General features: G+C 37.7%; 1 protein-coding gene across 15 annotated transcripts in view; it reads left to right on the top strand.

Annotated features, from left to right (window-relative positions):
• The window catches only part of DENND4C (DENN domain containing 4C), a 149,123-nt gene that overhangs the window by 89,901 nt on the left and 42,279 nt on the right, over positions 1–16,943 (top strand). For 13 of the 15 annotated variants that reach the window (XM_015117632.3, XM_015117629.3, XM_077966022.1 and 10 more), the window contains 6 exons: positions 4,885–5,030; positions 6,468–6,503; positions 6,593–6,723; positions 8,561–8,693; positions 12,534–12,740; positions 15,945–16,073. In XM_015117632.3, the coding sequence (XP_014973118.2) occupies positions 4,885–5,030; positions 6,468–6,503; positions 6,593–6,723; positions 8,561–8,693; positions 12,534–12,740; positions 15,945–16,073 (782 nt within the window). The remainder of the gene's footprint in view (positions 1–4,884; positions 5,031–6,467; positions 6,504–6,592; positions 6,724–8,560; positions 8,694–12,533; positions 12,741–15,944; positions 16,074–16,943) is intronic. The other 2 variants (XM_077966027.1, XM_077966029.1) reach the window with 1 other exon arrangement.

Here is a 16,943-nt window from a genome sequence, read left to right as displayed (position 1 = left end):
CCAAGGCAAGCTGATCACCTGAGGTCAGGAGTTTGAGACCAGTCTGGCCAACATGGCGAAACCCTGTCTCTACTAAAAATACAAAAGTTAGCCAGGCGTGGTGGCACATGCCTGTAATCCCAGCCACTCAGAAGACTGAGGCAGGAGAATCTCTTCAACCCAGGAGGCAGAGGTTGTGGTGAGCCGAGATCACTGTACTCCAGCCTGGGCAATAAGACTGAAATTTCATCTCAAAAAAAAAAAACCATATATATATATGTATGTATACATTTTGAGGGGGACACAGTTTCACTCATGACAGCACATTTGGGAAAAAAGATTACATGGTACAATTTGACCAGAGTGATGAGCTTTAGAGGTGCTGTGGAAGATAAGGCTGAAAATAAGATTAGGGCTCAGATTGTGGGTAGTTGTAAATGCCAGATGAAGAATATGGATTGTATGGGAGTGACATCACTAAAGGAATTTGAAAAGATACTTACTCAGTTTTCAGGCCCTAAGGTTTTATTGTAAACAGTTCAGCATTTGGTCTGCTAGGGGACACAGACATTAGACAAGAAAAAAATGTAAATACTAACTATCTTAAGAAGTGTGTTTTGAAGGAAAGTATTGATCACAGTGTTAGTGCTAGTTAGGTCAGAGAAATATTCCTTGAAGAAATAACAAGGAATATTAGTGTCCTAAGGTATCCCTTGGTGTGCTACTTTTAAGTTTGGGTCTAAAAAGCAATAGTAATTAACTAGGAATTTTGTATATGTGGTTTTGGCTTATTTTACCTTATGTTGTTATTTACCATTTCTTCTACCACTTGTATTGCCTGTAAACTTGTGGTAGGTTCAAGAGCTGCAGTGTCCAGTAGAAACACAATGTAAGCCACATATAAAATTTAAAATTATTTTAGTAGCCACAATAAAAAAGTGAAAAATAGGGGGAAAATTGTAGCATTTCAGCATGTAATCTGATTTTTAAAATTATTGATGAAATCGTTTACATTTTTTTCACAAACATCTTTTTTCTTTTTTTCTTTTTTCTTTTTTTTTTAAAGACGGTCTTGCTCTGTTGCCCAGGTGGAATGCAGTGATGCAGTCTTGGCTCACTGCAACCTCTGCCTCCCAGGCTCAAGTGATTCTCCTGCCTCAGCCTCCCGAGTATCTGGGATTACAGGCGTGCACCACCATGCCTGGCTAATTTTTGTATTTTAAGTGGAGACGGGGTTTAGCCATGTTGGCCAGACTGGTCTCAATCTGCTGACCTCAGGTGATCCGCCTGCCTTGGCCTTCCAAAATGCTGGGATTACAGGCGTGAGCCTCTGCGCTTGGCCCACATCTTTCAGTTCTGGCATGTATTTTTTACTTACAGTGTGTCCTAATTTGGATCAGTTACATTTCAAGTGCTAAATTGCCATATGAAGATAGTGACTACTGAATTAAACAGTGTAGATCTAGCGGCTTGGTTAGATTCAGGTTTAATTATCTTGGCAAGACGTGCCAAAATACATGGTGCTCACTTCTTCCTATTGCATCATCTTGAGAGGCACATACATGTGTGGCTGTCCTACTTTTAGTGTTTCTAATAGGTTTAAGGTGTTGTCAGCCTCATTCATTCATTGTAGGTCACCCGTTAGCCTTTGACTTATTTGGTTTAGCAGCCTTTGCTATCATTGCCTGGATCCACTAGAAGGAAAGAAAGCCTTTTCATTATAACTTGTGGAGAATAATTTATTTCTATTTTATTTAAGCTTTTCTCTACTAATTAGTATATAAAAGGGATGGGAATCAGGACCACAGCATCAAAGAAAGAAAGGCTGCAGAGAAAACCATGTTTGAAATGTTGGCATTAACTAGGTTATGCAGGATGTTTTAGGATTAGTGCTGGTTTCAGTTTTTATCCTAAGAGTAATTGGAAGCCTGTAAAGGATATTTCATTAGGTAATAGGATCAGATTTGCATTTTTTAAAAAAATCACTCTTTGAAATGTTAAAAAGAAGAATCTCCTTGGCTTCCATACAGAGATTGCACTGGAGGCATTGAAGCATGGATCTTCTATTTAGGAAGTAGCCACATTGGTTCTAGGGATTATTAGAGGTGACCTGGATTAATTGATGATAGTGTGAATAGAAGAATGATTTTTTTAGGAATTAGATCAAGTAGAACCTGGTAATTGAATATGGAATGTAAGATAGAGTGGGAGATATCAAGAGCAGCTTTGAGGGTTTTGCCTTTAACAACCAAGTGAATGGCCATGCCCTTTATAAAAAGTAAAACAACAGAAAAAAGGGAAGGAGCAGATCGAAGGCTTTTTTTTTTTTTTTTTTTAAGATAGAAAAAGAGACTTGAGTATGCTGATGAGAAATAGCTAATAGAGGCTGGGCACAGTGGCCCATGCCTGTAATCCCAGCATTTTGGGAGGCCGAGGCAGGCAGATCACTTGAGGTCAGGAGTTTGAGATCAGCCTGGCCAACATGGCAAAACCCCGTCCGTCTCTACTAAAAATACAAACATTAGCCGGGAGTGGTGGCGCATGCCTGTAGTCCCAGTTATTTGGGAGGCTGAGGCAGGAGAATCACTTGAACCTGGGAGGTGGAGGTTATAGTGAGCCGAGATTACACCACTGAACTCCATTCTGGGTAATAGAGCAAGACTCCATCTCAAAAAAGAAAAAAAAAAAGAGAGAAGTAGTTAATAGAGAGGGAGATTTATCCCGAGAACACTGGAAGGGGCTGGAATCCTGAAGTCATGTGATGGTTTGTCCTTAGATAGGAGGGACATATCCACTGTAAAAAGACAGAAGGAATGAATGATAACTGTTAAAGAGTCGTAAGTTATGTAGTGAGATAGTATACATAGTTTCTATTTAATGATCTGCATTTTCATTGCAATATAAAGTATGCTCATTTCGGGGTACGGAGGGGGCACAAAAACATGAAGGGAGAGCATATACAAATAGGAAATAGTTGTGGAAACATGTGAAAAGGAAAATTAAATTGATTCTAGAAATGTAGTAGGATTGCTGGTCAGGGATGAAGGTATAAGTGCTTCTAATCTGCCTAGTTGTGGAACTTTTTTCCCCTTAACTTATGCTTAGTCACCCTAATGCAGATCCAGAGAAGGCAAGCAGTACATTCTTAGAGCTGGGTTATGCTAGGTAGGTTTAACCAAAAAGACAAAAGAGCAAAAGGGTTGAGAGTATTGACAAAACAGTAATTGAAATGATGGATATAGCATGGAATCAGTATTAGATAGAGAAAGAAGTGAAGATGGGAGGATGTACGTGGAGGTAAAAGGGCCAGTGGATTGGAGATTTCAATGAGCCTTCCCTCTCTGCTCCCCCAATAGAAAACGCTAAAACACTTAGTAGAAATACTTAATTAAAGAGACCAGATAGGCAGAGGTGATGGGCTGGGAGTGATGTGAAAATGAGAGATTTGGAAGGCAGTGCTGCTTTGAATGCTAGCAAGTAAAGTCAAGGGACTGTGACTGTGTGTTGAAGTTGGTGATTGAGGTAGGATGGAGCATAGGATCATTGAAAATCAAGGAATGAAGGCTGGGCATGGTGGCTCATGCTTGTAATTCTAGCAGTTTGGGAGGCTGAGATGGGAGGATCACTTGAGGCCAGGAGTTCGAGACCAGCCTTGTCAACATAGCAAGACACCCATCTCTTAAAAGAAAAGAGGCCAGGTGCAGTGGCTCATGCCTGTAATGCCGGAACTTTGGGAGGCCGAGGCAGGCTGATCACCTGAGGTCAGAAGTTCGAGACCAGCCTGACCAACTTGGTAAAACCCTGTCTCTACGAAAAATACAAAAGTTAGCCAGGTATGGTGATGGGCACCTCTAATCCCAGCTACTCAGGAGGCTGAGGCAGAGAATCACTTGAACCTGGGAGGCGGAGGTTGCAGTGAGCCAAGATCACGCCGCTGCACTCCAGCCTGGGGGACAAGAGCTAGACTCTGTCTCAAAAAAAAAAAAGGAATGAAGACGAACCTAAAGTGTTTTCATGATTTGTGCTTCTGGGTGTGGAAGAATGATGGTGGTAGGGATTAGAAAGGAGGAGACTTTGAATCAAATGTCCTGGTCTTCAGTGAATGAAGGAGTGTCCCTGCAATTAATAGAGGACTATGATTAATAGAGGAAATGGTGGAATAGCCAGATGCTTGAAACTTTAATAAGCAGAAATTTGAAAAACAATACAGAAATAATGGTCTTGTGACATTAAAGAGGAAGGACATTGGCTCTTTGGAAATTGACTATGGACTCAAGAGTATGCAGAGTATCAGAGAAATTTCTACTTAAAAGTTGTAGAGCTGGAGGTTCCTTATAGGGGATTCAGATTTCAGTGAAGGGGTTGATAGAAGTTAAGTATTTTTCATGGTTTAATTAGGCAGAAGGAGCTATATATGTAGTTACTACAGGTTGAGCTTCCCTAATCTGAAAATCCAAAACCTGGAATGCCCAGAATCTGAAACTTTCTGAGTGCTGACATGATGCCACAAGTGGAAAATTCCACACGTAAGTACTTAACACACACTTTGTTTCATGCACAAGATCATTGAAAAGTATTGTATAACATTCCCTTCAGACTGTGTGTATAATGTATATATGAAACATAAATGAATTTCCTGTTTACTTGGGTCTCATCCCCAAGATATCTGATTGTGCGCATGCAAATATTTCAAAATCTTAAAAAGAAAATTCGAAATCTGAAACACTTTTGGTCCCAAGCATTTCAGATAAGGGATACTCAATTTGTAGAAGCTTCTCTTTAAATGTCGATATATACACATATAGATAAAGAGAATGTAATATAGATAAGTACAAGTTTAATGTTTACTATAATATCGAATTCCAGTTTAAAATTTGAATTTAATTATAATTTTGTTTTCCTCAGGGTTTTTAAAAAGTCGAGATCGTGCCTATGCAAAATTCTATACCCTTTTATCCAAAACACAGATTTTTATTCGTTTCATTGAAGAATGCAGTTTTGTAAGTGATAAAGATACTGGATTAGCATTTTTTGATGATTGCATAGAAAAGGTAAAAGTTTGTACTTATACTAGTGTTTAGAAAAAAAAGTTTGCCTTACCTGTATAATTATCATTGTTATTGTTAGTCTAGAGTGATATAAGGAAGACAGTATAGGGTTGTGTATGTGTGTGTATGTGTTACTGATTCTGGGCTGAATATAAGAATAATTTTCTTTGTGGTATCAAGTTGCTACCACATATAGCCAAGTTTTCTCTTCTTTATTGATTGATCCATTGATTGAAACAGCATCTCATTCTGTCACCCAGGCTGGGTTGCAGTCGCATGATCATAGCTCATTGCAACTTCAAACTTCTTGCCTGAAGTGATTCTCCCACCTTAGCCTTCCGAGTAGCTAGGACTACAGGCATGTGCTACGCCTGGCTAGTTTTTTAAATTTTTAGTAGAGATGAGGTCTCACTGTATTGCCCAGGCTGGTCTCAAACTCCTGGGCTCAAGCGATCCTCCCACCTTGGCCTCACAAATCCTTGGGATTACAGGATGAGCCACCATGTCCAGCCGGTAAATTTTCTCTTTAAATCTCACTTTCATTTACAACTATTGAGTTGTAAAACTAAGAACATTTCCTTGAGCCTTGTGAGTTTATTTTTTTTTTAATTTAAATGAATAAGATTTACTTTAAGATTTAGGTTTTTAAATTAAAAAATGTTTAGTTTTATGGGTAATAGAAGTTGTGTTCTTTTGTTTTAATGTCTTTCCAAATTCTTTTGCCTAGTATGTTTCTTTTGTTCTAATGGAAGATGGAAATGTTAAATTTTAAAGCTTTACCCACCCATCCTAAGGAAGTTAAAATTGATTCTTGACAGCAATGACTTGGTTATAATTTTTCCTAACTTTTAATATAATTCTTATTTTTGCTAAGTAGATCTTGGGGCCAGTTTTTTATGCAAACCGTATATTATATAACATTTGAGATTGTATCCAAAAAAGGTAGAATATTACAACATTAATTTTTTTGGCCCCCTCATGATTCATGTGCCTTAGAAGATTTGAATAATTTTCTCCTATCAGTGTGATCTAAAATTCCAGGTATATAATTAAAACTATTCAACATTTTTGTTTATTTACAAAATTGATATTCCAGTGTCTTCCAGTTATATGAGAAGCTTAATGTCAATCACTAATAAAGGGGCTTAATAGTAATGAAATTTTTTATTTGAGAAGCCAGATAACCTTGTGATTGGTCGTCTTTTGTCTTAAGGTTTACAAAATGACTAATCAAAATAGTTTTCTATCCTAATAGCCACAAGTAAAAAATTATGCTTTAGCCTAAGAGTATGTAGTTAGCCTAAAAATATACTTTGCAATGTTTTGTATCAGCCGGTACTGAAAAGGGGTAGTTTTTTTCTAAATCAGAATGTAAGATAAAAATGTCTATTAAATTCATAGTGGACATTTTCATTAGGAATCTATTTTCTTTTTTTCTAGTTGTTTCCTGATAAAGGCACAGAGAAATCAGATAAGGTATGTTTTTCTTAGACTTTAAGGGTTGAAATTTCAGAATTAGATCTTGTTTGTATGCAAATTAATTGGGGAAAAATAATTATTTTCAGGTTGATTTTGATTCAGCAGAAGATACCAGATTGATAGAACTGGATGATTCACAGAAAAGTGAGCATACTGTATTTATAATGCCACCAGAGCCACCTCCTGATGATGGAAAGGACCTGTCACCAAAGTACAGGTAGTAGGAAGTTTTCAAAGAGCTATTTAGGCACAGCCTATTAGTTTCTTTTAATTTTTATTAGTAGATATGTATATTAGTCTTTTGTGAAACTCATTTTCGTTATTGATTTGGTGAACTAATGTAGATAAATATTTTATGGAAATGCCACTAGGTGTTATAATTTAAAAATTGGATGATATTGTCAGATGTTGATCATTGTTTACCTTAGTGTTTGTATTTTAATCTTTAAAAGTTTCAATTCTGAAGAAGAAAAATGTTACTTTTATGAGGCTTCCCGCTCACTTTGGGAGTTTTATTGTTGATACAAAGACTGTGAAATTCTTATGAATTGGTAATTTTCCGAGAAAACTTAAGGTAGAGGGCCAGGAATTTACTCTTTTTTAAGATAAAAGATAGGATTTGGATGTGACTCTTTTAAGAAATTAGAATGGATTTTGTAGTTTTTTTATTACTATAAATTTAATAAATTTAGAAAATCAAACGAAAATGGAAAACTAATACATCATTCTAGCACCAGTACTTGTGTCTCTTGACAATTGTGGGCATGTATTTATGTGGAATTATGTGTGTATGTATTGCATGTATGAGTTCATCAGGTAGATTCCCTTTGTAATCTATGTTTGCCTTTAGTGGTCTGAACATTTTCCCATGCCATTAAGTATTTTTGTGCCTTATCATTTGTAATGACCACATTGTATGCATTTATTATGATTTATTTAACTAGCCTCTTACGGATTTGTTTGTAGTTATTTGCTGTCTATATCTTTGTGTACGTACACAGTTATTGTCTTAGGCTGTGTTTCTAAAAAAATTTCTAAAATGGAAAGTAAAGTAAGTACCTTCCTAAAATAGAGAATTAATGTATAATATCAAGAGGACTGCATCAGAATGAAGAATATATCTGGGATTGAATGGGTTAATTAAATACTATTTTGATTTCATGTTAACTATAGAATTCTTTTCTACTTTGGCTTAACTGCTAGAAATTGGAATGCAGATACTGACAAACAAGATAAAATCAAATATGGAAAGGCAATATCTCCTGGAAGAAAATTGGCCAAAAGAAATAAGTAGACAATTTCCAAGAAAGCCAAAGTCAATAATATAAAAATATGTTATGGTTTTCTGCATTCAAAGAAATGCAAACCAAATTGATGAACAGAAACTTTTGACATTGAGAATAGGTTATGCTAGTAGTTAGAATGTATGTTTAAGTATAATCTTTTTTGAAATAATTTGATATTATAATAATTTTAATTCTTTTGATAAACATGGACCTAGCAAATTCTATTATTGGATATTCATCCTATGAAATTAAGCAAAAGTATTCACAAAGATATACATATGAAAATATTTAATTGGAGAAATTTAGAAACAATCTACAGCCTCATAATGTCCAGCAGTGAAAAACTGCTTAAATTGTGGTACATCCTTAAAATAAAAATTTTATGGATTTTTTTATTTTAAATACCTATGCAAGGTAATTTTATGAAGAAAAACATAAAATTATGAAGTATACTAAAATTTTTTAAAACATAAATTATGGAATACATGGATTCTCTTGAAGGAGTTATTTCTCCCTTTAATCAGAGTTTTCTGTGGTTTAGAGATTGATTGAAAATAACAAGTAGGGTGGGGAAGAGACAAAATTTTCATGAAGGTGGTCTCTGTATGTTTTATCATTTAAAAATTTTAAAAAGTATTTTTTCTATATAAGCATTTAAAATAATGTTGGGTACTATTTGAAGTTTAGAAATATTTGCGTAAACGCTGGAATAATATGAAGAGTTGGTGTGTTTTAAATCAGCAGTTCTATTTTTGCTTTTTATTTTAGTTACAAATACTTTCCAAGACTGGACCTTAAGCTTTTTGACAGACCGCAGGAGTTGAAACTTTGTTTTAGTAGACACCCTACTGGGAGTAGCATTACAAAGAGTCCAGCTCTCATGGCTAAGAGAACTAAACAGGTCAGATATTCTTTATCTAATACATGTTCATTTAATATGTAAAATATGTATATGCGATATGCAGCTCATAGTTTAGAATGATCACCCACAACAACCATTTGAAGACTCACTATGGTTGTTATTGAATTTAACTAGATTTCTTGCAAGCCTACTTAAAATATCAAGTCTGGGCCGAGCATGGTAGCTCATGCCTGTAATCCCAGCACTTTGGGAGGCTGAGGTGAGCAAATCACTTGAGGTCAGGAGTTAGAGACCAGCCTGGCCAACTTGGTGAAACCCCATCTCCATTAAAAATACAAAAATAAGCCGGGTATGGTGGCAGGCGCCTGTGATCCCAGCTACTTGGGAGGCTGAGGCAGGAGAATCGCTTGAACCCGGGAGATGGAGGTTGCAGTGAGCCGAGATTGTGCCACTGCACTCCAGCCTGGGCGACAAGAGTGAAACTCCATCTCAAAAAAGTCTGTCTATCTATTAATCTATCTGTCTGTCTGTCTATCTATCTATCTATCTATCTATCTATCTATCTATCTATCTGTCAATCAGTCAAGGCTGAAGTTTTCGAATGCTTATGTTTATGCTTTAAGACTATCCATAGGAATTGGCCGGGTGCGGTGGCTCATGCCTGTAATCCCAGCACTTTGGGAGGCCGAGGCAGGCGGATCACCTGAGGTGGGGAGTTTGAGACCAACCTGACCAACATGGAGAAACCCCGTCTCTACTAAAAATACAAAATTAGCCAGGCATGGTGGTGCATGCCTATAATCCCAGCTACTCGGGAGGCTGAGGCAGGAGAGTTGCTTGAACCTGGGAGACGGAGGTTGTGGTGAGCTGGGATTGAGCTATTGCACTCCAGCCTGCGCAACAGGAGCAAAATCTGTCTCAAGAAAAAAAAAAAAAAAAGAGTGTAGGAACCAAATATACTTTTTAGAAAACTTAATTGAAATATAATTCATATACCATACAGCATACCCACTTAAAGTGTATGATTTGGTGGCTTTTAGTATAATTACAGGTTTGTACAACCACCCCCACAATTAATTTTAGAATATTTTCATCAACCCCAAAAGAAAGTTTGCATCCTTTAGCCATTAACCCCAGTTCTCAATCCCCAGCAGCCCTAGGCAACCACAAGTCTGTTTTCTGTCTATAAATTTGTCTATTCTGAGCATTTCACCAGTAGAACTGCATAATATGTATTCTTTTGTTACTGGCTTCTTTCATTTAGTGTAACATTTCAGGATTCATCCATGTTGCAGCATATATCAGTAATAATTTTTATTGCTGAATAATATTCCATTGTATGGATATACCATATTTTATTTGTTCATAAACATGTGGCTGCTTCCTACTTTTTGGCTATTACGAATATTGCAAATGAACATTTGTGTATAAATGTTTGTTTGGATGTATGTTTTTATTTTTCGGGGGGTTATATATCTAGGAGTAAATTGCTATGTCAAATGGTTACTCTGTGTTCAACCCTTTGAGGCACTTCCAGGCTGTTTTCCAAAGTGGCTGCACCACTTTCCATTCCCACCAGCAGTGTGTGAGGGTTCCAGTTTTACAACATATCCTTGTCAATTCTTGTTATTGTTTGTCTTTTTGATTATAGCCGTTTAGTGAGTATGAAGTTGTATTTTAAATTTGCATTTCCCTAATGGCTAATGTAAATATACTTTATTCCAAGTATTATAATCCAAAGGGAGTTAACTAGACATCTTGCTTTATTACTATATGTGACTTAGGTATAAAGAACTAAGCTGTGGTTACATATGAGTTAAAATTAAACATCCTTTATACATACACTGACATTTTAGGGATCTTCAAAATGTGGAAAATTTCACGATGAAAATCTTAGTTCAGATTTTACTAATTTATGGGATAGCCCCCTAAATCCTAGAGATATCCTGAGGTATTTCCTAATTTCATTCATACAGTTCATATTTCTTTCAGTTTTTCGAAGAGAATACTAAAGAATTTTTTTTTTACTGTTACCAGCTAACAAAAGGCAAATTTCTAAAATGAGAAAATTTTGCTAACTCAGCCTCTAAATCTCATTTATAGCAGAATTTTTTTTTCAGGCTAACAAAAAGAAAAGAACCATAGGATCTTAGAAAAACAAGGGCATATGTTTTTAAATATATACTGAAGTATTGTGGAGATTGAGCTCAAAAGTAAAATATACCAAGTTTTTTTGTTTTTGTTTTTGTTTTGTTTTTTTTAGGGTGGAGTCTCGCTGTGTCACCCAGGCTGGAGTGCAGTGGCACAATCTCGGCTCACTGCAACCTCCGTCTCCCAGGCTCAAGCGATTTTCCTGCCTCAGCCTCCTGAGTGGCTGGGATTACAGGCACCCACCACCACACCCAGCTAATTTTTGTATTTTTAGTAGAGACGGGGCTTTACCATGTTGGCCAGGATGATCTCAATATCTTGACCTTGTGATCCACCTGCCTTGGCTTCCCAAAGTGCTGGGATTATAGACATGAGCCACCATGCCCGGCCTCCAAATTTTTTTATTTAGAACGTAGACTAGTGGAAGAATCTTTAGTGCAAAGCATAAAATGGCATTCTGATATATGTGATAGGCTCTGTAGTTTCTGGGAATATATATAGTTTGATAAAGCCCAGCAGATGGCTGGGCACGGCAGTTCACTTCTATGATCCCAGCACTTTGGGAGGCTGAGGCGGGCGGATCACCTGAGGTCAGAGTTCGAGACCAGCCTGGCCAATGTGGTGAAACTCTGTCTCTACTAAAAATACACACAAAAAAATTAGCTGGGCATGGTGGTGGGTGCCTGTAATCCCAGCTACTCAGGAGGCTGAGGCAGGAGAATCACTTGAACCCAGGAGGTGGGGGTTGCAGTGAGCTGAGATCACGCCATTGCACTCCAGCCTTGGTGACAAAAGCAAGACTCCATCTAAAAAAAAAAAAAAAGCTCAGCAGATGATTTTGATACCCTATTCTCTCTTCTACCTAAATCAGAATGAAAAGCTGAACTAGAAAACACGACTATCAAACTAGGAGGTGGGAAAGTTTATGTTGACTGCAAAGGAGTAGATTTTTTTGTTGTTGTTGTTGTTTTTGAGACGGAGTCTCCCTCTGTTGGCAGAGTGCAGTGATGCAGTCTTGGCTCACTGCAACCTCCGACTCTCTGGTTCAAACAATTCTCCTGCCTCAACCTCCAGAGTAGCTGGGACCACAGGCACACGCCACCACGCCCGGCTAATTTTCGTATTTTAAGTACAGACCGGGTTTCACCATGTTGGCCAGGCTGGTCTTGATCTCCTGACCTTGTAATCCGTCCGCCTTGGCCTCCCAAAGTGCTAGGATTACGGGCATGAGCCACCGTACCTGGCCAGAAATAGGTCTTTTTTAAGGAACATGTCAGTGAGGGAGTTAACATAGACTGTAGCTTGGGAAGACAGAGTGGAAATCTTGGCAGGAGATAGCCTAGAGCATCTCAAACTTTAGCGAAGGGAAGAGTGAGAAGAATATCACTTTTTCACCCATCAAAAATGAGTTCCTTGTTTGTAAAAGACATGTTATGAGCCATTCTAATACAAAAAGATGAATGATATTTGCTCTTAATTTCTACTCTTGTTAAGAGACATATGCTTGCTAACAAATAGTTTTGGTATAGTATGAAATATTATTGTAAATGAATGTTCAGGGGAACCGTTAGCACTAATAAGCAGGAAGCTACTCACAAAAGTCAACTTTGAAGTGCTTGATTTTAGGGGTCAAGTTTTACTTAAATTCTCCTCTCCCTTTTCCTTCTCACTTCTTCCCTCACCCTAATGAATTTTAATAAATATCGTAATATTTTATTCTCTTTCTAGGAAATAAAAACAGCTCATAAATTGGCGAAGAGATGTTATACAAATCCATCACAGTGGGCCAAGTGTCTGTTCAGTCATTGTTACAGTTTATGGTTTATTTGTCTTCCGGCCTATGTTAGGGTTTCTCATCCTAAAGTCAGAGCACTTCAGCAGGCATATGATGTACTTATTAAGATGAGGAAAACAGATGTGGATCCCTTAGATGAGGCAAGTATAACAAATTGACATTGTTTCTAAGGTAAATTTTATTTTTGTACTTCTAATAAAATTTGGATCTAAGTTGCTTTAAAGTGTGCTCAAGCATTTTCATTAAGCAGGAAAGATAAAACTATTACTCTGTTACATGGAGCTGATGCTTGTGTTTATTTTTTATTTTACTTATTTATTTGTTTTTGAGACAGAGTCTCACTCTGTCACCCAGGCTGGAGTTCAGTGGTGAGTCCTTGGCTCACTTCAGCCTCTGCCTCCTGGATTCAGACAGCTCTTGTGCTTCCCGAGTAGCTGGAATTGTAGGCACATGTCACCATACCTGGCTAATTTTTTTTTTTTTTTTTTTGTATTTTTGATAGAGATGGGGTCTCACCATGTTGGCCAGGCTGGTCTCAAACTCCTGGCCTCAATGATCTGCCTGCCTCAGCTCTCAGTGCTGGGATTACAGGCATGTGCCATCATGTCTGGCCATGTTTGTTATTTTTAAAGAGATGGAGTCTTGCTCCTCTCTCGCCCAGGCTGGAGTGCAGTTGAATGGTCATGACTCACTGCAGCTTTGAACTCCTGGGCTCAAGCAATTCTCCCACCTGTCTCCCAAGTAGCTAGGACTTCAGGCATACAGTCCTGTGCCTGGCATATGGTTTTTCTTCTTTTGATTTTTTTTATTTTTAAAGAATGGAGCCTAACTTTTTTGCTCAGGCTGGTATTGAACTCCTGGCTCTTGAACCCCCACCTTGGCCTCCCAAAGTGCAGGGACTGCAGGCATGAGCCACTGTGGCTGGCTTCCTTTTGTTCTTTTAACTTTGTTGGGGAGCAGATAGGGAATAGGCTTTTAGTAAGTGGCTTTCCACTAAGGACCTGTGTCCTAAGGTGAGTTATATAATCTATTTAAAGATATATATTAAAAATATATATTTTTGGCCGGGCGCGGTGGCTCAAGCCTGTAATCCCAGCACTTTGGGAGGCTGAGGCGGGTGGATCACGAGGTCAGGAGATCGAGACCATCCTGGCTAACATGGTGAAACCCCGTCTCTACTAAAAATACAAAAAACTAGCCGGGCGTGGTGGCGGGCGCCTGTAGTCCCAGCTACTCGGAGGCTGAGGCTGGAGAATGGCGTGAACCTGGGAGGCGGAGCTTGCAGTGAGCCGAGATCGCGCCACTGCACTCCAGCCTGGGTGACACAGCGCAAGACTCCGTCTCAAAAAAAAAAAAAATAAAATAAAAAAAAATATATATATATTTTTATTAAAAAATATTTATACTCAAAAAAAAAATATGTATATATATATATACTCGTGCCCAAGCTGGAGTGCAGTGGCACTATCACAGCTCACTGCAGCCTAGAACTTCAGGGCTCAAGCAATCTTCCTGCCTCAGCCTCCCAAGTAGCTGGGATTACAGGTGCACAGCACCACATCTAATATTTTAGTTTTATTTTTTGTAGAGATGGGGTCTTGATATGTTGCCTGGGCTGGTCTCAAACTCATGGTGTCAAGCCATCCTTCTGCTTGGCCTCCCAAAGTGCCAAGATTATAGATACGAGCCGCTGCACCTGGCCTATGTAACTTGTTTGTATTTTGGATTATCTATTTGAAAATGTAGCTTTGAGCTTCTCAACTTTGGCACTATTGATGTTTTGGCCCACATAATTGTTTATTTTAGGGGCCTGTCTTGTGTCTTGTACATTGTGTAGGATGTTTAGTAGTATCCCTGGCCTCTACCAACTATATGCCTCTGTTTCCCTGCACAGATCATGACAATCAAAAATGTTCCCAGAGAACAAAATTGCTCCTGGAGAACCACCGAGGTAGATAATAATAGTTAGTACCTTAATTGTAGGTTAGTTTGAAGGTTAAATCACTTAATATACTTAAAGTGCCTGGTTCATAGTAAGCACTCAGTGAATGATGTACTAGGCATTTTCATGCATTTTCTCTCTCAAGCCTTAGAAACCATCCTAAGAAGTAGATACTGATACTATCCAGTTAATGGTTGAGGAAACTGAGGCACTTATTTAGCTTTTTCCAATGCTATTTTTCCCTTAAAAATTTTTTTTTGGTGTTAAGATAACTATAAATGATATTTTGAACTAGATTGGAATTACAAATGAAAAGTCTTTGTTAACAATGTTATAGTATATTTAACTGTCTTCTCATTCTTTTGAAGACAAATCCTATTTGTTCTATAGGCATTTTGGAGATACTGTCTTTAATTCCTTTGGCATTGAATGGAAATCATAGTGATTGGGGAGAGAGAGACTTTAATTATACTTGATTTTATTTATATTTATTTATTTATTTGTTTATTTAGAGACAGTTTTACTCTTTTCCTCCAGGCTAGAGTGCAGTGGTGCAGTCTCGGCTCACTACAATCTCCGACTCCTGGGTTCCAGCAATTCTACTGCCTCACTCTCCCAAGTAGCTGGGACTATAAGTGCATGCCACCACGCATGGCTAATTTTTGTATTTTTTTTTTGTAGCGATGGGGTTTCACTGTGTTGGCCAGGCTGATCTCAAACTCCTGACCTCAGGTGATCTGCCTGCGTGGGCCTGCCAAAATTCTGGGATTACGGGCGTGAGCCATTGCTCCCAGCCTCTATCTTTGATTTTAGAAATGAATTACCTCTCAAATTATGAGTAGTAATAGTTTTTCTCTTTGTGGTGATTTAGTTACTCAAACAAATGGAACATGGACACATATGTCTTATATGAAATAGTTAATAATGATGATACTTGCATTAATGAATAGATTTTTGTTTTGTTTTGTTTTGAGACAGAGTTTCACTCTGTCGCCCACGCTGGAGTGCAGTGGTGTGATCTGGGCTCATTACAAAGTCTGCCCCCTGGGTTCAAGCAATTCTCATGCCTCAGCCTCCCAAGTAGCTGGGATTACAGGTATGCACCACCATGCCCATCTAATTTTTGTACTATTAGTAGATATGGGGTTTCACCATGTTGGCCAGGTTGGTCTCAAACTCCTGACCTCAGGTGATGCACCCGCCTCAGCCTCCCTAAGTGCTGTGAGGTGTGAGCCACTGCACCCAGCCTGAATAGGTCTTAAAAATAATTTGCTGAGATGCTCAAAGCAGAACAAAGGAGAAAATACTGCTTTATAGTAACTTCATGGAAATAATTCAGTAAAATCTCTACAATTCATAGTATACTAATTACTGACACTTCCATTTTTTTTTCTTTTGTTAGGTGTGCTATCGAGTAGTGATGCAGCTTTGTGGACTTTGGGGTCATCCTGTTTTAGCAGTGAGAGTCTTATTTGAAATGAAAACTGCTAGGATAAAGCCTAATGCCATTACTTATGGTTATTATAATAAGGTAAGTAGGATCGACAGTAGGCAAGTTGTGGTGCTTATCGAGAATGATTATTTTGTATAGCTTTTGTTATTCATGAAACTCCTATTAAAGGAGGTTTTGGAATATGTTTATTTTTTTAAAATTGACAAAAAGTGTATATATTTTTCATGTACAATATGATGTTTTGAGATATGTATATTGTGGAATGGCTCAATTGAACTGTTAAGTAATTAAAATATGCCTTCACGTACTTACCATTGTTTTGTGGTGAGAACACTTCTAGTCTCTTAGCAATTTTCAAAATACAATCTGTTGTTATTAACTGTAGTCCCCATGTTGTTTAATAGATCTCTTGAATTTATTTCTCCTATCGAACTGAAATTTTGTATCCTTTGACCAACATCTTCCAATACCCCCTTTCCCCTCACCTCCCAAAGCCCCTGGTAACGATAGTTCTAATCTCTACTTTTATGGGTGTCACTTTCTTGTATCTCATATATATGTGAGATCATGTGGTATTTGTCTTTTTGTGCCTGGCTTATTTCACTTACTATAATGTCCTCTGGGTTCATTCATATTGTCACAAATGACTGGGTTTCCTTTTGTATTTCAGCCTGAATAGTATTTCATTGTGTATATATACCACATTTTCTTCATTCATACATTGATGAACACTTAGGTTGATTTCATATCTTGGTTATTGTGAATAATGCTGCAATAAACATGGGAGTACAGATCTGTCTTCAATATACTGATTTCATTTCTTTTGCATATCTATACCCAGTAATAGGATTGTTGGATGGTATGGTAGTTCTAGTTTTAATATTTTTAGGAAACTCTATACTGTTTTTGAGGAATCTTTTTAATGACTGTACTAATTGCATTTCCACC

The sequence above is a fragment of the Macaca mulatta genome, chromosome 15 (genome assembly GCF_049350105.2).
Source record: "Macaca mulatta isolate MMU2019108-1 chromosome 15, T2T-MMU8v2.0, whole genome shotgun sequence".
Classification (NCBI taxonomy): domain Eukaryota; kingdom Metazoa; phylum Chordata; class Mammalia; order Primates; family Cercopithecidae; genus Macaca; species Macaca mulatta.
Note: the sequence above shows the minus strand (reverse complement) of the source record. Positions and strands in the feature narration are given on the sequence as shown.